At 41.8% G+C, this 22,434-nt stretch overlaps 1 protein-coding gene and 1 long non-coding RNA gene across 2 annotated transcripts in view; one reads left to right on the plus strand and one right to left on the minus strand.

Moving 5' to 3' along the window:
* Positions 1-22,434, plus strand: part of FZD3 (frizzled class receptor 3) — a 72,434-nt gene that overhangs the window by 3,165 nt on the left and 46,835 nt on the right. Inside the window, exon 2 of the mRNA XM_014963048.1 lies at positions 4,230-4,741. Coding sequence (XP_014818534.1) covers positions 4,553-4,741 — 189 coding nt within the window. The 5' untranslated portion in view covers positions 4,230-4,552. The remainder of the gene's footprint in view (positions 1-4,229; positions 4,742-22,434) is intronic.
* Positions 119-873, minus strand: LOC106900844. The gene is made up of 3 exons (XR_001414211.1): positions 787-873; positions 578-661; positions 119-288 (listed from the first exon to the last, which is right to left on the minus strand). It is a non-coding gene; the product is annotated as an uncharacterized LOC106900844 (long non-coding RNA).

The raw sequence follows: 22,434 nt of genomic DNA on the forward strand, positions 1-22,434 counted from the left end.
GGAGTTGGTGACCAAAGTGTTTGGGGGGAAAAAGAAGAAAAAAAAAAAAAAAAAGAAGGAAAAAAATGGAAAATAATAAAAATAAGAATAAAAAACCAAATTCAAGTGTTACCTTGGGCTGGAAGGATGCCCGCTGCTTGGCTGGCTCGGCCTCTGGCTTGGTTTCCTCCCCCGAGTCCTCGCTGTAGCTCTCGAACTCACTGGAGCTCCAGCCCAAATCCTCGCCCGCCCGTGGCCCCTCACCACGCTGCACCTCCTCGTAGATCAGGTTCTGCTCCGTCCCCGGGCCTGGCAGGCAAAAATCAGCTCCTTTCCCTTCCAAAAAGGCAGTTTTCCCCCTCCCCAGGGACCCACAGGAAACCCACCCAAACCTTCAGTGTCCTGCAGCCCCACTGGGAACACATCTCCCTTCATCCCTCCCCGAATCCCAGCAGTTTTTCCAGGGTTATCCCCCCCTTCACAAGCTCTTTTAGGATGAGCTTCTCCTTCCCAGAGCGTGCCTCAGTTTCCCCAGCTGTAAAATGGGCTCGTGGTCCCTGGGGAACATCTGGGAGGGGGGGGAAGGTTCTGTCCTCACCATCCTGCTCAGCATCGAGGGTTTCACAGGGGACATCATCGTAGATCACATCATCCTCCACTGCTGGGAACTCAAAACGCTCACCTTTTTGGGGAGGGGGACAAAAAAAAAAACACCCCAGGGGACTCAGATCATGACCTGAAGCTCAAGCCAGGATGGAGAAATCCTCCCCAAATCTTGGCAGGGCTTTTCTTCTTGTTTTAACCCACCTCGGCGGCTACTTTTCCTCTTCCAGGTCTGGGTATCGATGTGGGGGTCTCCACCAGTCTCCCCATTGCTCACCCCCACCGGCAGCCTGCAGGAAAGGGGGTCAGGGAGCACCCCGGGGTGCTTTAAACCACCCCAGGATTGGGTACAAACTCCCCGGGATTGGGTGCACCCCAGGATTAGGTGCACCCAGACCCTTCCCACCCAACCCCCCCCTTCCCATTTCAGGGGTTCACAAGCAGAGAATGAAGCTCGCACCAGGTGGTGTCCCCCCTCATCACATGGCACCTGCTTCACAGATCTGGGGGGGAGCCAGGTTTTTAGGGCCCCAGATTGGGCAAAAATCCCCCAAATGGTTTTTTTTAGCCTCGGACCTCACGCTGCTCCAGGGCAGGAGGACGCACTGCCATCTGGGTGCGTGGGGAAGGGGTCTCCATCCCTGGTGGGGGTCCTGCCCCTCTCCTTGTACCCCCCCTCTGTGCTCCTCTGGGGGGTGACAAACTTTCCATGGAGCCAAATTTGCATTTTTTCCCCCCAAATCTGCAGCTGGGGTGAATACCAGCCCCCTTCAAACACCCATCCCTGGGTGTTTCCTCCACCAAGGGCTGGAGAAAGCCACAGACACCCGATGGTCCCCCCAAATCCCCCCTTTTTTTTTTTTTTTTTGGTGAAAGGGTACTGTGTGATCAAGCTATATAATATGACATTCTTTTCTGGCCCTATTAAATACATTCTTCTTTTCCTTTATGATATTATATAGTAATAAGAACTCAAGCATAACATGGAAAAGTCCTGAAAGAACATGATGAATTTTTTTTTTTCTTTTTCTGCTTGTTGCAGAGTTAAAACTTTTCACGACTTGTTGAGTCTGGGCTTTTTTGCACGTTTTTTTTCAGTTTGAGGTTGTGAAGAAGTCAAAGGATGGGTGGATTTGTTTGGAGTCTCTACTTTGAATGTCATTAATATGATGATTGGTGTGAAGTGTTCTTGGACTTTTTCCCAAGACTGTAGATCCTGACCTGGATTTGCCCAATGTTTGTGCTTCCAACTTTAACACAATGCCTGGTGTGAGTACTCTTCATCTTGTATTGCTTCTGAAGCTCTTGTATGAAGCATTATCTGCTGATTGCTGCTGGAATGGCACCTGAATTACAGGGAACATGTTAAAAACTCCATCACTAATCCACACTACAAGTTGACTTTGCTGAAGCTGTTGAATAAAGTCTTTTGGAGTTGGTGGCCAAAGTGTCTGGGGGGAAAAAGAAGAAGAAAAAAAAAAACATTGCTTGAAGCCAAGTGTTTTGGAGATGACAATGAACTGAAAAAGCTGCTTTTCCTGAGCTTAGGGAACTATTAGTAAAATGTCAAAATCAAAAGGCTAGATTGAAAGAGGATTAGGGACCTTGTACAAAACTAGGTAGGAATTGATTTTGTCTCTCTGTAACTTGTAATCCTCTGGTCAGGATCTGAGACTGTGCAGAAACCTTTAGGGTTAAGTAATGCTGGCCTGAAAGATGGGATAGTTCAGATCTCTGAGTTTTTTGGGTTGTTTTGAAAGAGGCACCGAATTATTGAAAAATAAGTCTGAGAAATGGCTTCCTTAGATCAGAAGGATTTAGCTTTTCAGGGCCATGTGAACTTGAAATTGGACTGAAATCATGTGTGGTTAGATGTAGCGTGTCTTAAACGTTGTGGCTAATTTTTATCTTTTCAATTCAGTGCATCGACTGCTCTTCTTGCTTGTTTCAAAATATAAGCAAGACAATGTGATTTGAGCTGTATTGGTTGGTTCTACCACATAGCTTAAGGTGTAGATAATTCTCTTTTCTGCTTTTTTTATGTTTTATTTTTCCTAGGTTTGGAACAGTTTTACGATTTGTGTAATCTTTTCTTTCTATACTTCAGTGCTGCTTCAAACACGGAACATGGATTCCCTGTCAATAGCTGTGAGAGAGCCAGCAGCTTGTGAAAGCAAGTTGTCAATGAACTTAATTTAACATGCTTATGTTTAGCATCTCGGGCTTTTTCCTCTTTGCATGTTTGTTTTTACCAACAGCTACAGCCCAAACCATTACCACACATGGTCGTGAAGAGAAGCACAGAACTGTTTAGGGTGGAAAGAAACTCTCAAGATTATCTAGTCCAACCCACAAAGTATGTGAGGCTTTAAAAAGGCATTTAATTTTTCTGCCCATAAGATGGGCCTATGGAAACAAAAGGGTGCATACGTAACTTTTTTGATCGGCTGGTACCAGCAGAAGTCTGGTGATTAATTCTTTTTCCCTTTCTGACGTGTAGAATTTATTTCCCTTCCTGAATATCTAAGGAAAAACAATATTCTCTCAAGATTGGAAATCTGTTCACATTTGTGATTGCCTCCTCCTGGGAATATCCATGGAGTACTTGGGGTTTTCTCGTTCAAACAGAATTTCTAAATTTCTGTTACCATTTTTTAACCATAATTTTTTTAAAAGCAGTTATTTAGAGACTGAATTTTGCAAATTGCGTTGCTGTAAGACAAAAATGGTTACAAGAAAAGTGCCTCTTTATATTCTTAGGGCTCTGACAACTTTTTCTGTGCTTTAGCCTCCGACTGCAGAGTTTGTTTCTCCGGTCGATGGGCGCGATGTGCTGAGTCCCCACTCTCCTTGTTCCCCTCCAGCCCCTGAGTGCTGAGAAAATGCAGCTCCAGCCCTGAGGAACAGCTGCTGTTTAAATTGGCTCTATAGGTAGGGTGGAACTGGCAGAGCAACCACACGTAGCCACCTTTAATTCCCATCTTTGTGAGTGTGGTGGTCAAAGGACGCTGGCTTCTGGCTTCTCCTTAGCTCTTATGATGGTTTCCAGAGAGCAAGGTGTGAGGTGTGTACAAGTAAAATGGGTTAGAGGGAACAAAAAAGCTGTTTACAACTGGCCTTAAAATGATATATTTGTACACAGGTAGCCAAAGCATGAGTGTAGCTCGTCGGGCAGGACAGTAGTCTTCAGTCCTGCAAGTTGGGACTTGTGGATTGGTGGTGGTGACTGTTTTGTTTTTGTTTTATAATTATTCAGCAGAAGTTATGAGGCCGTGCAACTAAAGAGATGCTATCGCTGTGAACGTACCGGTGGAGATGCTGAGTCATAAATAGCTTGGTTTCAGTGTGGTCAACAATTGTAATGCTCTCATGGTTAAATTAAAAGTGCGGGGTTTTCTAAAAATATTTGTCTTCATTGTAAATACATTCCCCCTTGTCACCATCCTTTTTGGGCAGAGTTTTACAGCATACCGGCTTTTTTGCCGTCGGAAATAGTCTGCAACCAGGATTAAAACTTGTCAAGGGGCCCTCTGGTCTTGCACATCAGAACTTGAAGCAATTTGTATGCCAGGCAATTTCCAGCTAAAATATTTTAATCAATTACGATGATTTTCACTTTATTCTGTTTGTTGTGTTTTTTATTCTAGGTTACCTAACAGAAGGAGAACATAACTCAACTGCTGTTCAGTCACCATGGGGTCAGTTGTGTGGGAATGTGGTTAAATATATTCATACCTTCACCTAATACATGCCATATAATACTGAGAAAAGGAAAGGCAAGATTTCTCACATCTCTTCTCAAATACATCATCTTCTGGACTGAGCTAAGAATGTCATCCACAAAGAGTATTCCAGTTTTGAAGAATCTTATCCGAGGATCGAAAATACCGCTGCAGAAGTGAAACCTGAAGGTCCATGAAAGAGCTTTCTGACTGGGCTCAGTCACTGGCCCCATTCCACTTGTGGAAGGATGGCTGTTAGCTGGATGTTCTGGTACCTTTGGCTTTTGGATGTTTTGGTGGGGCACACAAGAGGGCACAGTTTATTTTCTTGTGAGCCCATCATCTTGCGGATGTGCCAGGACCTGCCTTACAATACCACCTTTATGCCTAACCTTCTCAATCATTATGACCAGCAAACAGCAGCGTTGGCAATGGAGGTAAGACTTTTTTTTTTTTTCAGCAGTATAAATGGTTTTCACCTTTAGTTGGCAAATAAATGGTAACAGAATCCAGGCAGATATTTATATTAGAAATAAAAGTCAAAAAACCCAAGATAATTACTAATTTAAGTATAAACCCAAATACCACTTGTGTAAGATGTACTGTAATATATACTAAAATATTCTGTGACTACAAAATTTGCCTAATTTAATATAACTGAGTGTGAAATACTCTGGACGTGTCTGTATTTTAGTCTGTTACTTGAAATATTTAGACAGATGAAGAATGCGTATTTTGAATGATCTGCCACTTAACTAAATGCCAGAAAAACAGCATACTGAGCAATGAATAGAAGATTTTTAGTTCTGAAGACTATGTTCTTTGGTGGCTTTGTAATGTTTGGCCTTTCCTTACTCGTCTAATATTTGGTGTGAAGAAAATGAGAATAATAAGACATACCATGAAAATAATGGAAATTGCTTGTTTATTAGTGCTGCTTTTCTCAGCTGCAAGAAAGGCTCTTGTCTTGTGGACAATTGAGTTAACCTGTTCCAGTTCTATGTCCTGGACTTGCACTTTCTTTGTTATAATAGTACATTATTACTTATTCCTGATAATGATCATTATTCCAAAACCTTCTTTGGCATTATGTGTACTAATTTTCTCCTTTAAAAATGTTTTCTTTGGAGAACTTTCCTGATAGGGCTTCGACCATACGCTTCGTTTCTTCTTATGTATCATGTAGTCTGTACAAGGCTTTTACCTTCCCTTTGGGCTATTCTCTATCCTTCCACCCTGCCTAAGGAGTTCTTTACTTGGTATTCTGTGACTAAAATTGATGGAAATTCTGAATATGAGGCGAGTCTCACTGTCAGCCTGTTCAAACTGTCATGAGAGATTTGTGCAGATGAGGTTTAGTTGTATTTTTGAAGTGCTGGGGAATCCTTGCTGGTAGATAACGCTGTGCAATATTCTCAGAACAGAAAGAGTAATCATATATTTTCATCTTTGAGTGCTCTTCCTGGCAATATAGAAACTTAATTTAATTGTTCTTGTTAAGTAATACAAAGCCAAAGCTTTATATAGTCTTTCTATGGAACAGTTGTGAACCAGACTTTACAGGCATTTTATTTTACTATGAGAAGAAAACAGGGATTCTTATCCTTAATTTTCTTTTGTTTGAAAGAGCTATGGACTTGCATTTCAATGGCTCATTTGGATGTCGCCAGGGATTCCAATTATACTAAATGCATAGCAACAGGAATGAATTTTATTTTAGAATTGGTTCTGCTAAGTTCTGAGGACCCTTGAAGATGTAACTGTAAGGAGGAAAGATGAAGCCTAAGCAAGGTCAATAGCGTAACAGTGTGAACAGTGAGGTGTCTTTGAGAGGTGGCACTTAGGATATTTAAGGAATCAATGAAACCAACTGGATTGAAGACTCCTGGGACTCGGCTTGCAGAGGTGTGGAGACAGTGTCTTTGGGTTTTGTTGGGTGGTTGGAGAAGTAGATGGTCACCTCTTGTAGATTATCAGTGAAAGCCTCTTGAGATCTGTGCAGTTCAGTATTTTCTTAAATCATCTAGAAGAGAAGACTAGCAGAAAGATGGGAAAGCCTGTCGATACTGTTGGGAGTAACCTAAAGCTAAGGGCAAATGAAAGATCTTGTAAAGATCTTGAGATTATGTTTGAGATACATATTTATCACTTTGAGTTTCCTCAACAATTTTTATAGCTCAATGTATGTGTTGGGAGGAATAATATTCTTCACATCAGTGGTGATATAAGAGCTGTGAAACTCTTAAAGAATACTGTGGATGCAAAAAGTTTGAGGAGACTGGACCAGAGCTGGGAAGATAATGCCAACGAAGGTAACTAGGGGAAAAAAACCTCACTTCAGGCTCTCCCACTCTGCAGAAAATTGTCAGAGGCTGAGAGAGCATTCAGGGAATGTAAGAAATGTCCTGCTAAAGGTTCTGTTTTGCCAAGTGTTCCATCTCTGCTAATGGCAGGAGGACATGCTATTTAGGGAAGGGATGCAAGCCTGGCCTCTGGGCTGCTGCTTCCCCAGTATCCACCGTCCCCAAATTATGGGTGTTAGAGGGTACCTGTTCCCTTTAGTGTCATTGAATGGATCTATTATCAGTGAATTTCTCTAAATTACTTTATGAATACAATACTGTCAGCCAGTTCACTAGCCACCATATGAAGAAGTATTTATTCTCTAATGTGTTTTAAACCAATTTCCTGTTAGTTTCATTTAATACCCTTGTGCAGTACTGTACTGCAGTTAAATCCTCTGTTACACTGGTGGGTTTGGAAATCTTGATTTTTATCCCCCAGGCTTTTCCCTCTCTAAATCGAAGTGTTCCAGCTATTTGGGCTTTTTTTCTTGCAATTCAGCTGCTTTATTCCTGTAATAATTTTAGTTATTTTTCCCTGTCCCTTTTTCTAGCCATGTCCTTGCTGAGGTGTGCAGATGAGAATGGCACTCCACTCCAGAAATGGGCACGCTCGGGATTTACTTCTAAATAAAATCATGCTGTGTCCTTGCTGAGGTGTGCAGATGAGAACTCCAGAAGTGGGCACACTCGGGATTTACTTCTAAATAAAATCATGCTTTTTACTGCTAATCGCTTCCTTGTAATGGCCAACATTATGTTCATTTTTCTGGCTTTTGTTGCATGTTAAACCAATGATTTCAGAGAACTGTCAAAAATATCACTTTCACTGGAAAATCTGCTTATGGCCACTGCTGGAAGCGGAGCAGTAATTATATGGACCCTCAGTCTGAGCCAGAATAACTGGTGTAATTGTTCTTATCTTTGTAAAATAGCTTTCTGCTACAGAGGGAGAAAACCAGTCGAAAACAAATGTTACTTCTCTGTGGTATAAAGCTCAACTTAATCACGTAAATTAGCTTGCCTGAAACCTTGTGTTCCTGCAATTCATACACCAGCTTGATGCCCAAGCCATTCTTCAACTTAGCATGGGTGCACTGGCGGTGTGGGTATATGTATAGGGCTCCCTTCTGCCAATATAATTAGCACACAGGCCAGTGGTTTCAGTCTGGGGATGGACTATGGGCTACTTCTGAATGTTCCAGGAAAAATTATGAAGGCTGTGTGAGGAAACAAGGCCATTATCAAGCTTAAATTCACTATGTGGGGGCCTGCGCCTCCATTGCAGAGGTTTTTAGGGATTTGAAAAGCAAAAAAAGAATGAAAAGCCCCAGGTTTGCGTAAGTATATTTTCACTCATGGGGTTAGCCTAGATTGCCCCTTAAATCTGTGCTTATCAATATGGAAGTTCTTATTATTTGGCTTTTTAGAGACTATTTAATGTTGCAGTCAAATGGCTGGAGCACTTAAATTCTGAGCTGAATGAAGTCTATTAAAACTTGCATTGAGACATTTTCTGGTAAACATCTCTCATCTCCAAGCCCTCCCTAATTGCTGTGAGCATAAAATCATAGAGCAGCGGAATCAGTGTGATTCATCTCGTGAATTGCAGGGGGAAAGCCTTGTAATTCTCAGTTTTTCAGTGATGCTTTTTCCCAGCAGTTCCTAATATCAACCTATAAGAAAAATTCAGGGTGCCTGTACTGACAGAGTGCAGTACAAAAATGAGTGAATGTGAAGCAAAAAAGAGAACCACTACAGCTGTTGTCGTACCACCAATAAATACAGTGTACATCTCTTCCCATACCATTGTGTGCTTCACTCAAGGAACTGTTTAAAAATTTATTTATTGTTATATCTTGAAAACTGAAAAAATCAGTGAGTTGCCTCTTTGGGTCTTTATGCTATTACGATTCCTTCATAATTATAGTAAAAGCTATTAAGTCACGTCCTCAGTGGTGTCTTGTTACATTGTAGCAGCGTTGGTATTAATCATCTTGATTAAACATGAAAAAGGGAATATTACATCAGGAGTGTCTCTACTGGTCTGTGCTGTAATGGGTTCTTATGCCTTTTATTTACTGCTAGGAAAGCTAATGCCTTAAGCTTTCTGCTGTGCTACATCAGCAAGGCCTGCTTTAATCTGGGAAGATTGAAGGGAGGGCTCTCTGCATTCAAGGGCCAGAAGCATTATTTTATCCCCAAGTATCTCTACGGAACTTGCTCTTTTTGATGGGGGACAATCACCAGTTGCACTAGTCCAACCTCTGCTACAGCCAAGATTGAAATGAGAGTCATTTTACATCTGAATCCTTCTAAATGGAGCAGTGCCAGATAATACAGAGTAACAGACTAGTTGCGACAGAGTATTTTCTACAAATTTCTTAAATTTTCTTGATTTTCTATAATCTGCTAACAGGCTGTTTGATCACAGCCACCATCTAGCACGTCCTGTCTCAGCCATGCTGTTAAAACTCTTCCCTCTGAAGATGTTTGTGATGATGGTGTAACATTGAGATGCTGCTACTGCTGCCACCATTCTGCTGTGTTACACACATCGTGCGCTGAATTGAGGCAGTGACAACGGAGAAGTTAAATTACCCCTCTTCCCCTGAGGGATCTGACCTTATTTACCCATCTCTTGGATTATTATTGCTATAATGTGAAGAATTATCTTCTCTCTCTTTTTCACTTTATATTCCTTTGGCCTTGAAGGACTTGCTTATGTGTATGACTAGCAAGCAGTGGTTTTTATCTGCCTTAATGCAATTTTTGTAGACAAATATTTTTATCAGAGAACGTGTAAGTTGGTAGCCTGCTGGAGCCTGGGAGTGTGCTATTAAAGCTTTTGTCACTGATAAAGAGAAGTGGTTTAAATATGATGATTGCTGGCCTTGTTGCAGTTAAATATACTGCCAGCACTTCCTCCTCCTTTACCCTGATTTTATAGGACCTCACAAATGATACTGGGGATCAAAGAGGCTTTAAAGGACGGGAGCCAGACGTAGTTGAGGGCTAAATGGGTCCCTCTGGGTGAAGGGAGAAGCACTGTCTTTTGGGATTATACCAGAGGTCACACACTCCAGAAATGAGATGATACAGTCGCCGTATGGGCAGGGGAGATAACGTGCTGTTCCTTTGCACTCCCTCACAACTTCCATTCCCATTTTCCTATCAAAAAAAGAGCAGTGGTAGGGACTTAGGGATGCACAATAGGTAGGCTGGGGAGCGTGTAGGTGGGAGATGCAGGGGGAAATAGAGAAATAACGTTATCCTGCAGTTGGTTTGGTTTTCTGCAGTGTGAGGGAGGCAGCTGGAAGGGGAAAGGAGTGATGTTGACTCATACTCTCCTACTCCAGCACCGTGGCAAGGGCTCACCAGCTGGTAATCGTTGGATTAATATAAACAAACTACCCAGGCATAGCGTTCTGAATATTTAGAAGCAGAGCTGGTGAATACTTAATGGACTTTGTCACAGAGTATGCAACTATAGATGTGAAGACACCTGATTTGTCATACCCTATTTCAAATTTAGTGGTTTCTTGGTGGTTCTGATTCTTTCAGAGGATGAAGCCACTGACCTGCTGCAGAGCAGGGGATGTGCTGCAAGATTTGCATACCCTTGCTAACTGTATTTCTGTGTATGTAGCACAGTTACTTTTTTGTGGCAATATATATATTATTTTTTTTCTCCTCCCAGCAGTGATATTTGGAGTCTTAGTTCATTTTTTGGTCTTTTTTTAAGTGGAGAAGAGCCGGAGTATGCTTAAAAATGGCATCAATAGAAGACATAGTTATATTTATTCCCAACCTGGTCTTAGCAGGGATAAGAGTTGCATTTTTCCAATATAGGTAGGTGAAGTAGTAAGTGACTTATTTTAGTGGTGCTTCTCAAATAGCTTTTCTATCAGGCATATATTACTACAAATTTGAGATAATCAGTGTTTGGACTCAGTGTGTGGTATATTGGCTCTCAGTTCTTAATTTTTGTAAGGGTGAGAAATTCACTGATCTTGGTTTATGTGATTGTGATTCTTCCCTTCCCTGGAGCTGGGGGTAGTACTGCCCCATTCCCTATCTATTTCTGAGTGATTGTTTTGGGGATACAAGTGGGAAGGATCTTTGGTTTTGAGCAGCAAGGATGGGGAGAATCATTTTTTCCCCCATTAATTCCATCTTTATCCCTTTCTGCCCCCCCTCTTCTTTTGCCTTGCCCGTGCACCGCACCCTCCTAAAGCTCAGCAGTTTTCCTTGGCTTTCTGTATTCTTCAGTTCTGCCTCCAAACTCAGAGAAGAATATAAAGCTAATGAAAAAGTAGGTTTTAATCAGCTGGTGTTTTGTAAGCAGTCTAATCTTAGACACTAATTTGCAGTAAGGATTAATTTTCTCTTTAGTGTGTAAGATTATGATGCCTACAGAACAATGGAACTGTACGTGATCATAAGAAAGCAAACTGTGCACAAGCTGATTAAAGCCTGCTCTTTCATTAACTTTATATTCTCTTATTCCCACATTGAATTTTCGCCTTAGAAAGAGCCACATAAAGATTTTTAGATATTTTTTTTTTAATTGTTAAAGCAGCATGTCTCAAAGGTGACATTGCAGAGATGATTCTGCAGAGTGCAGGCAGAGTAAAGGAGTGCACGATGATGTACTGCTTAGGAATTCCTTGCTCTGGGAGTACCTGAGGCTTGTCTGTTTGAAACCCGTCAGCTTGTGGTTTCATCTTGACCTGTAAAGGGCAGGAGTATTGTGCAAAGGTGAAATCCTGAGGGGGTAAGAACAATTTGGGAAGAGCAAGAGTGGTTACATCCCCGAGGAGATCAATACAAAAATTCGTGTGATCTGACAATTTTGTAAAACGAGGCTTCAGAGGAAGCTGCTGCTTGAACACAGCCTTAGGTGGTCTCCTATTTGGACTATCAATCCCATCCTTTTCACACTGAGATCCAGTGAGCTTCAAAATAATCTGAATGAATATTGAATATTCAATGAATACTGAAGCATTTAGACTCATTGGACAGGAAGACCATTGACGTGGGAGAATCATTTGTGTTCAAATAAAGCATAGAGTTATGTGTATGTATGTACTTTGGAATTGGTAGGGGCTTAAATAAGGAAAAAAAGGAAAGAGCCTTGTCTTTGGCTAGAAAGAGTATTGTTGAGGAATAGGTGCACAAAAGATGGACTTGCCACCTGCTGTTGCATGCAGTGATTTGTGTTTGGGAGAGCGTTGTGACAATCAGACTGTCCAAAACGGGCTTAACTGAGGCTGGTGTTAGTCCATATGGAGGTACCCAGAGCCAGAATAGAAAACTGGATGCATTTGTGGCCCTAGATCATACCTGACAATCATGATGGTGAGTCTCTGATATTTTTTCCTCCAGGAGCCATATCGTTGCACTTCAAGAAACCAGATAAAGATACTACTGTCCAGAGCAGCAGGAAAGAATAAAGTACTAAGGAGATGCTTCTTTCCAAAAGGAATACAAATAACACAAGGTTAAAACTTCTACATGTAGGTTATCAATGCTCAAATAGTTGCGCTGAGGTGCTGTTTTCTAGTCTTTTCTGTTTGTTAATGAGAACAAGATGCCAAACTGCAAACTAGTGGTGAGAGAGAAAATGGGGAGAAGTAGGTTGTTAAATCGATAAACTACTGCTTGCACATCGAAGATGAACTCTGTCACTGTGTTCGTATTTTCTTGAATAAAAGATTAATTCTGAATGATGATTCGAGTGGAAATATGGAAACGAAGTTTAGCCTTAATAGTTTAGTGCAAGCATATGAAAAAAACATTAGTTTTATGCAGTGATTCAGTTTAAAGTGAATGATCTACATCTTAATCAACGTCTATTCACAGTGGGCTTGTTTTCAGGGTCATGAAGGCAGATGGCTCTGCATTGTGGCTAATTCTGTAGCATCTGGTGGAGGCTTAAAGAGGAATTATTAGGAAAGGTGGTACACACATGAATTTATTTTGAATAGTTAAATGACACTGTGTTTCATAGTCATTGTAGCTTTATACCTGCAAGCGTAAACTCAGAAGCGAAAGAATGGTCTGCTGGGAATATTGGTCTTACCATTTACTGTTCCTCTTACCTGCCCCAAGCATCCAGACATTCATTCCTATTTTTGCATGCTTTTTCTCTACCTTAATCAAAATCAGCCAGATGGTTCTCTTAGATGCATCTGCTGTGGGACAAAAAACTACATTTATATTGTATATGATGTGCTGTTGTACAGGTTTGTATTTGTTACAATGACCAAGTTTTGCCTTATATTTATTAGTATTATGTGTAATGTAGAGGGTATAATTCTGCTATATTATTTCTGAAATAGCTACCTTGTGTTCTGCACGTACACACATTAGATTGTATCCCTCCTAAGGCAGAGATTTAGTGTGTAGAATCAAGTCACCACTTCTGTTTAGTCCAGGTTAGACATGGAGGGGCTGGAGTGGGTCCAGAAAAGGGCAATGGAGCTGGTGAGGGGTCTGGAGAGTAAGTCTAATGAGGAGAGGCTGAGGGAGCTGGGGGTGTTCAGCCTGGAGAAGAGGAGGCTGAGGGGAGACCTTCTCGCTCTCTGCAACTCCCTCAAAGGAGGGTGTAACCAGGGGGGGTCGGTCTCTTCTCCCAAGGAACAGGCGATGGGACGAGGGAAGGGCCTCAAGTTGCACCAGGGGAGGTTCAGATTGGAGATTAGGAACAATTTTTACACTGCAAGGGTTATGAAGCCTTGGAATGGGCTGCCCAGGGTTGAGGCACCATCCCTGGAGGTATTTAGAAGGGGGGTGGATTAGTGATGGTTTTGATCAGAGTTAGGCTGATGGTTGGACTCAGTGATCTGAAAGGTCCCTTCCAACCCAGACAATTCCATGATCTACCCCGGCTGTTGTTCGTGTTCCGCAAGTTGTGGCAGGTAACGATCTCCTGCACTAGTAACCTTTGATGTATTGTTCTACAGATTTATCAGTTTTCTTCCTGAACTCATACATTCTTTTACCATCCACACAAATCAGTGCCAGAGAGTTATGTAAGTTAAAGGTGTTGGGTGAAGAATTTGCTTTTGTTGTGTGTGTTTTGTTTTTTTTTTCTTTTCAAATGAATCTCCTGCTGGTTTTATGGTCTCTACTTTTTGTGCTGAAGACACAGTGAACAATTGGACCATAATTTTCCTTTATGTATCATTTGTGATTTTATAGAGCTGTTCCGTGCCTCATCCTCCTGCTGTCTTTTTTACAAGGTACAAGGATAAAAGCATGCTATATCTATATTTTAATGTAGCATATGAACGTGATGCCATGTTGATACACTGTATGTAAATCTGCTCTGTCAGATTGCACTTGCAGTAACAATAACAATTTGAATATTGTCCATATTTTGCAGAACTGTTAGTGTAAACTGGATGTTTGAAGCCGTAGCTCAGTAGCAATATTCCCAAAGCTGTGTTGTTTCCAAGTATCTGTGAGGTTTCTGTGTTTATCCAGGTTTCTGTATTTAGAAAACAAGTCAAAGGGGAGTATTCAGCATCTTTTGGGGAGAACATTAAATACTCGTCTTGGATTTGAGAATCGCATCTGCCCTTTTTCCCTGTGGTCTGATAGAAATTACTTTGATGCCATTATATTTAAACAAGCACTAAGTTGGATACTTGGTCCTTAAAGTTTTATTTTAATTTTTTTTTCATTTTTAAGACTTTTTTCCCCCACTGTAGGTTCCAGCATTGCTGTTTTAACGCTGCCTTTCCCATCTTTGCTTCCCAGCTTGTGAATTTGGCCAGGATGCTCCTCCTCCCCGGCCCTGTCCCGCAGAGTTAGTTCCTATGGTTACCCCCCCATTTTGTGGGGTGACAAAGGTTGGCATCTTGATTCTCCCCGAGCCAAATTCTGCCCTTTGACTCCCTCTCCCCTTTTCACACCCCTCGCTAAGCCTGGCCTCTTGCTCTGCTCCCAGCCTTGTCAGCCAGGGGGTTCCCATGGAAACGAGGAAGGAAATTTTGAAAAGAGAAGAGGAGAGAACAGAAGCACAAAGGGCTGATTAATTTGAATTTGAACAAGGAAGGAAGGCTCCTTGTAGTTCATCTTTGTGTGTTGTAGAAACCTGAAATTTATCTTTTAAAAGTTGCTTTCAATTTGTAAACTTGTTTATATTCCCTGTTTCTTGATTTATAGAACAAAAGTTGTCATGTTTGTGGCACTGAGCAAGGAGAAACATCTTTCTTTCTCAATTCAGTGAGAGGATTTGGATGCCTCGCAGGTCCAAAAGCATCATTCATCTTTTTAATATTTTTCTCTGAAAACTTACATGTATTACATTTTTTTTCCCTTCATAATGATTCAATCATACTGTCAATTTTATAACATCTGTGCATCCTTTTTCTGTGGAGGAGTGGGTGAATATATGCCATATGCCATGCAGAATCAGCAGACCCATTAGTTGAATTCCTGCTTAGGAGTATTCCTTCTGGTTTCTTATTGTATGTTTTTAGCATCGTGGTCTGATCTGGGCAGGTGCAACGTGGAAATGTGACTGCAGAGGAGAGTACAGTAACAAAGTTTGACCTTGGATTTCAGTTTTGATGCTTACAGTCAACAATAAAGAAAAAAAAAAAATCAAGACAACAAAAATGTGTGTCATAGTAAGTGCCTTGTGGGACATTTTATCTGTGTATTTTACAAATGTTTTAAGTAACAAGTTTGATACAAATGTGTTAAAGAACAGTGAAGTTACTTTGTCTTCAGGTTTTCCTCTGTAGCTTATTGAATGTCTGTCTAGTTTTAACAGAAAAATATAGAGGAAATACCATTTAAATGGTCTCATTTGAAAATCTGTCCTCCGGCTGCACTTTACAACATCTTGTGGCTAAAATACTGAGAAATCTCAGACCCTGAAGAGTGCACAGATATTTTCTTTAGTCTTAACTTTGCAACTGCAGGGAAATTATTCCTGTTATTCAGAATAACCTTAATTAAGTGGCGTCACAAAAAGGCAACCTAATTCTTCAGATCCATCGGTTACTTTTCTCTGACACGACGGGGAGGCAGTTGCTTTTGTCTGGAAATAGTAAGCTTCCAGGCTTTTAAGATTTAGGCTTTGGTTCCCCTCCCACTTTGGAGTAGTTGCTATTAGTAGCCAGGGTCACGGAGGGGACTCGAGAGAGGGGGGTTGAACAGAAGCCAAGACTGTAAAAGATCCGCGGCTTGCGGTTCTCCTGCAGTGGTAGCCAAATCCTCTGCCATAACCTGTTGTACCCATCGGAGAGGAGCCAGGGTGAGGGATAAAAGGAGGTGGGTTTGATCTCGGGGTGTTAGTCCTCATCCACAGGGAGGTGGGAGACAGTGGGATCCGAGCTGGAGTGAAATCAGCAGAGAGCTATTGAGCAACGCTCGTCATCAAACACGAACAAACGCACGGACGTCCACTCCTCCCCGCTCTCCTGTCCCAATCCTGCTGCTTTGGAGGTGTAAGAGACAAAAGGAGCTGGGAAGCCAGCTCTGCTCTCTGAACTTCCTATGGTTCCTCAGAGCAGGAACGCCCTCTGACTGGTCTTCTCTGCTCTGCCAGATGAGCCCTGCTGTGCCTCACCCAACGGGGCTTATCACAGCAGGCTTCCAGCTCCTTTCCCCTTCCCTACCTTACAGCCCCACACCTGGGCTTTGCTTAATTGCATTTTCCATCCTTTTAGACACAGATGCATATTTATATATAAATATAAAAGGGATTTTTCAGCGTTGGGCAATTATTGAAAGAGGCAATCAATGGGAAAAACACACTTACCCCCTCTTGTCTCCTGCATCAGCCTCACATGCTCACGTCCCCAAGCGACTCAATGCAGTCTTTTCTATTTATCTGACCTGCTCTTTTAACTGAGTCCATTCTCTGTTGGTTCCCCCCTTTGCAAACACCCCTGCAGTGTGTTCTGTACAGAACCTGACACACTGTACATTTACAGTGCTTGGCAGTGTCACTTACTGTTTGACATAAGTTTTTTTAAAGAGTTACTTCTTCCACAGGGCCCATAGATATTTGCTTCTCTTTATTCTGTTTAACTGGCAAGAATTTGGGTCTATCATCCCGTGTAGGGCCCTCACAGCGCAGTAGCATAATCTTTTTGTCTTCCCTTGTTTCCTTCCATCCGTGACCCTTCTCTCCTCCCACTGTCTTGTTAATCCCATTATTGTGTCAGCTCTTGTCCTACTTGTCTGGAGTGTTTCAAAGATGTGCAGGATACACAGTGGGAGCAATTTTTCCCCCAAACTGTGTTAATGATACAGAAGAGAGCTGGGCACAAACATTCTGTCCTCAAGGGGAAGAAACTTCTGGACCTTTGAGGGCAAACTAATATTTAATGTCTTTTGAGAGAAGCTGGCTGTTAGGGTGCCGCAGAAACAAATGAGCAGAGGCACTGTGGGAACTCCTGTCAAATATTTCTCTGGTAAATTATTAACTGGAGGGAAGAAAAATCAACTTTGGGAGCCTGGTTTTATTCTTAATTTGATAGTTTTGGTGAAGCCTTCGGAATTGATCATTCAGATGCTTGTGAGGGGGGTAACAGCTTTCTGTCCACTGCAAAAGTGTTGTACAATTGCAATTGTTTTTTTAATTCTCTTTCCCTGCCCTCCCCCGTAGAGTTCATCTGTGACCTCATTAACGTGGCACTAAATGGGAGCGACAGTATCCCCTGATGAATCTTTAATTTTAATTTGCAGCTGCTGTGTTTGGACATGTTTTTTAAAAATGGTTAATTACTAAAACTGGAGTCAGCAACTAATTATCTTAAAGCTTCTATTTTGAGCAGAAACGAATTTTCATTTAATATCTTGGAGTAAATTGAGATTTTTCTCAGTCTTAACTTCTCTGTTACTGCCTGATGAAGGAGAGAGACCCCGTTAGTGACCTTCTTGTAATTCTGTAATTGGGCAAAAGAAATGTATATTGGGATGGACAATCTCTTTTGAAACTTAAAAAAAGCCATCCTAGTAGATGGAGTCAAGGTTTGGTCAGAATGTATAGACTCACTGTGAAATTATAATAATGAAAGAAAAATCTCATTCCAATGACTGAAAACTTCTGCGATTGTATATATCCTCTGCCCACATCCACCCAATTAGTGCAGCTTTACTGTTCTTGTGTTAGAAATTAGCTGAAATGATCACAAAACCAAATAAAACCCCCTGAAAAGTCCTTACAATCAAAGTAGTTTGAACTATTTGGAGTATGAGAGATCAGAGAAGTGGTAAGAGCTGTAGTAGAGTAAGTGGAAGATGCTGTTGAATTGAGATTTGGAAAATGGTAAGAGCTGTAGTAAAGTGGAAGATGCTGTTGAATTGAGATTTGGAGATGGTGCAGCTTGATTTGAGTTGGATCCTTCTCTAGTGAATATATATATATATCTATAGGGGACAGCAGCACTGCAGGGTTTGTAGAGTGTAGACCACACATGCAGGAAAACTACCCCGGGTTATTTATCTGCATGAAACAACCTGCTAATTTTTAGAATTAACTATCCCAAAACAAACCATCCTATTCTAGACTGAAAATGCAGCCTTCCTGGAAATTAAGGACGGGGGAAGCAAAATATTTGTCAAGCCAGTGGACAGTATATTTTAAACATTACCCTGTGAAATACCCTTAATTTTGAGGCCCGAAGATGCAAATCTTCTCTCCTATCCAACTGTTGCCGTGTGTGTGTGTCTGTATGTCTGTGTTTTTGCTGGGATGCAGATATAACAGATGGTTTGTACTGTTAGATTAAGACACGGCTGTTAAAATATTAGCATTCATCTTACAGATAGGTTTGGTTTGTTATTCAGAATAAAGTTTATAGCATTAATCCAACAGATTATGTTCTTACTCTACTTTGCATCATATTATTTATGTCCATAGTTGGATTGGATCAGTGTCATGCTCTGATTCTCTCCAAGCCACATATAACAAAAAACCTGACTTTGCCATTGTTAGAGATGCATTATTGTATTACCTGAGTATGCCTTGGGATTTCCATTTTTGGACAATAAATATTGGGCAGAGTCAAGTGAAGTTTCGAGATGTAGCCAAACACATCTGTAAAATCATTTGGCACGACTGCTTTTTGGTTTTTTAAATAATAGTACATGACAAAATAACAGTCCTGGTGGATATTGCAAGACAGTTCCCCGAAGTATTTAGGTTAGAGGCATTATGGGCTTTCATAGGAGCAAAATGTAAGTCATTTAACCTCTGCCCAAGGAGATGTTGATCCTAATGTAGCCAGGTAAGACATGAGAGTTTTTGAGTGGCAGTTTGTTGTTTGAGAACAGTCTGATGTTCATATCTCAAGCAGTACATTTATTTATTGCCGCCACTGACTCTGCTGTTGGATTCTCATCTATGAAACCAAGTGTTTTGGCTAGTGAAAGAATTTTGTGAGAGAATTTTGACAGCAGACTGGCTGCCAAAGGACGAGCAAATAGAGCTTCCTGAATTCATTTACTGTGATTTTTCTCTTGCAGCCTTCTGTCTGCAAAAGCTCATGCTCCTTGGCCTGTGCTCTGCCATGGCACAAAGTCTTTATCTTCTGTGTTGTGAGGCTAATGCCTCAAGGGTTTCCCTTAAATGTATCCTTGTAATGTTTTTTGAGGTCTCTCTGGGTCCAGGGCAGTTGAACTCTGTTTTAGATGGTTATGAACAGACCAGATGTCCTGAGCAGCACAGCTTGGGGTTCAGTGGTATTTAGCTGTAAGGTCAGCCTAGCTCTGCCCTGTTCTTCGTCCTCCAGTAGCACCTTCTCCTTTTGTGCCTCTTGCACTGGTAGGAGTTTGCTCAAACCTATTGTAAGGGGCTAAACCAGTAAAAAACTAAGCTTAGAAAACAATGATTTAGATGCTAACGCTTAAAGGTGTCAGAATTCAGGATCTTATCCTGATTTTTTACACTGTCCAGATACAGCACGTGTGGCTTTGAGGTTGGTTTCATGGGCAATTTAAATCAATCTTAAATCCCAGGTCAGTGCACAGGAGGCTGGTGGCAGGGGAGAGGGCAGGGGCCACTAAACTTGTGCCCATTGTGAAATTGCACCTTGAAGTGCATTAGCTGACAACTGTAATTTGTCCTCATTTCACAGCCATAGAGGAGGAGGATGACGATGACAGCTGTACGGTTCACATTTACTTGTAAGGGAGTCAGCACAATGTACATGCCCTTGGCTAGGCTGTCAAGAAGGGCTTTGGTTTGAATGTCAGAGCACAGAAAGCAGAATCCTTCTTCCAGCCTCATCCCAGGGGAAACCATGGAGCTTCATGTCATCTGCATTGGCTGTAATATTAAGCTGATGTAGCAGAATATCTAAGAGAGCTATGTGAAAATAAAACAGTTAGTGAAGTCACACGTGAAACAGTAGAAGTCATCAAGCCTTTGAGAAAGAAAAGTAAATTCTCTTCAATAGGAGTGTTCCGTGTTGCTTTCGTTGTATTTTAGAAATGCAGCTTGTCTAATTTTACTCTGCAGGGCATTAATGTTTCTGATGAGGCAGACACTGTCATTCTGTCAGTAAAAATGAAAAGGTGAAGCAGATCCGATTGGTGATTTGGAAGCTTGGCTATGTCTTTATCTGCCTCTTCCTATTATTAGAAATTCCTTTTTTTAAACTTTTTTATTTTTTGAGCTCTGAAGAACTTGACCCGGCCTCGGACTCCATTGTGTGCTCTCAAGTTAGTGTCAAGTCTCCTGAGAAATCATGGTTACCCAATGCTTTTCATAGAGTCATAGAATTGCCCAGGCTGGAAGGGACCTCCAAAGGCCATCTAGTCCGACCCCCCCACAGTCAGCAGGGACACCCCCAACTAGACCACGTTGCCCAGGGCCTCATCGAGCCTCACCTTGAATATCTCCAGGGAAGGGGCCTCAACCACCTCCCTGGGCAACCTGTTCCAGTGCTCCACCACCCTCACAGTGAAGAACCCTCTCCTCATCTCCAGTCTAAATCTGTTCCCCTCCAGCTTGAAGCCTCCTTCACAGCCAGATCCCTTGTGGAGCACCGTGCCATCGGTGAACTGGTTCTGCTCTTCACTCCTCTTCTCCTTCCAGGAGAAGACCTCCCTCCAGCTGGCAGAAACAGCCCACCAGTCCCCGACACGCAGGTCGGGCTGCAGTGGCAGAGCTGAGGGAAAGAAAAGCTCGTTATCGCTAACGCTGCATTTCTCCTAATGGGTATCTTTCTCCTTCCCACAGCGACGAAGCCACTGGAGTGGTTTTTTGGCAGGAATCAAAGCAGTGCTCACGCTCAGTTTGTGCTTGGAAGGTTGTCTTTGCAACCACAGGAGACAGAAATGTGTCATTTAAATGAAAAATACTATTTCATCAGGACTTGGAGCCCGATAGTCTTTTGCTTGCCTGGGCAAGTGTGCTTTATAGTGTCTTAATAGTATCTAAAATACAATCCAGAGGACTATATATTTATTTGTCTGTGATACTTTGGAATTCTCCCAAGCCCATCACAGCAGGCATAAGGAGAAGAAGGAGGAAGTCCAAGCTGTCTCAGCTGTCTTATAAAAACTAACACTTCTTGCAAATGGAAATTGTTACCAGGACCACCCATCTGCATTCAGCGGTTCTTAAAACGTAAAGATCACATTTAGGAAAAGTGCAAATTGACAGATGGATGCCATCTTCTCAGTGTCTTCCAAAGGAACTTCAGAATTTAAAATGAAGCAGGAGAACCTCTTTAAAGAACAGGAGCAGATGGCTCTACTTTTTAGTCATATAGACAGAGATTAATGTCATTTGCTGTCTTTTAACTACTTTCATCTTTATCCTGCTTTTTGTTTCCTGCAGTTGAGAAATTAACCTCAGCTCTCTGTTTACAGACCAGGAAGCTTAGGATGCTTTGTGTGATTGCAGCCCTTTCACAAGTAAGCCAGGTAAAATAATTGGTCTTAGGTTTTAAAGTAAATAGCAGAGTGGTTGTCTGGTTCAACCCGTAACAGGAGAAAACAATCATTAAAAACTATACGAAATACCTGACGTTTTTATTGTTGGAATTACTTAATAGCTATTGTAGACATATATTTTTAGAACTAAGGTAAAACAGTCTGAACTATTTTGCTTTCCAGTCTCTAAAGTAGTACAGTATCCTCATTGCAACCATAATTTTTCTGGCTAATATGGAATTATGAGACATGGGCTATCGGAAGGCAGTGGGTTATGTGGTTTAAAAGGGTTCACCCAGATAATGTGGGAAGAGCTTTTCTCCCTGCTGAGGAGGTGTCCTGGTTTGAGGAAAGGAAAGCTTAACAAGCAGCCAGAATTGTGACCCCATTTGGCTTTTTGATGCCTGCAGCACTGGGCAAAGCTAAAAATAATTATATTAAAAAAAAATATAAATGTATACCTGAGTTTCTCCAGACAAGGAAGTTAATGGTGAGGTAAGCTTTGAATGTACGTTATGCTAAGTATTGCACGCTAAATTTATCTTGGCACTGTGCATTGAAAGCAGCTTGGGCAAATTAGCCTATAGCCTTTTGAGAGCAGAATAAAGTGTCTGTGCAAGGAAACTGCGCTTCCATAGTCACAGTGAGGTGAGCAAATGTGGGCTGGTTCCAAAAGAAATGGACTTTTACACACCTGACTGTGTGTTTCTGGTCCTTTCTGCAGCCATTAGTATAGAATCATAGAGTGGTTTGGGTTAGAAGGGACCTTAAAGATCATTTAATTCCAACCCCTCTGCCCTGGGCAGGGACACCTCCCACCAGCCCAGGTTGCTCCAAGCCCCCTCCAACCTGCCCTTGAACCCCTCCAGGGATGGGGC

Source organism: Calidris pugnax, unplaced genomic scaffold (assembly GCF_001431845.1).
Source record: "Calidris pugnax isolate Ruff unplaced genomic scaffold, ASM143184v1 scaffold450, whole genome shotgun sequence".
Taxonomy (NCBI): domain Eukaryota; kingdom Metazoa; phylum Chordata; class Aves; order Charadriiformes; family Scolopacidae; genus Calidris; species Calidris pugnax.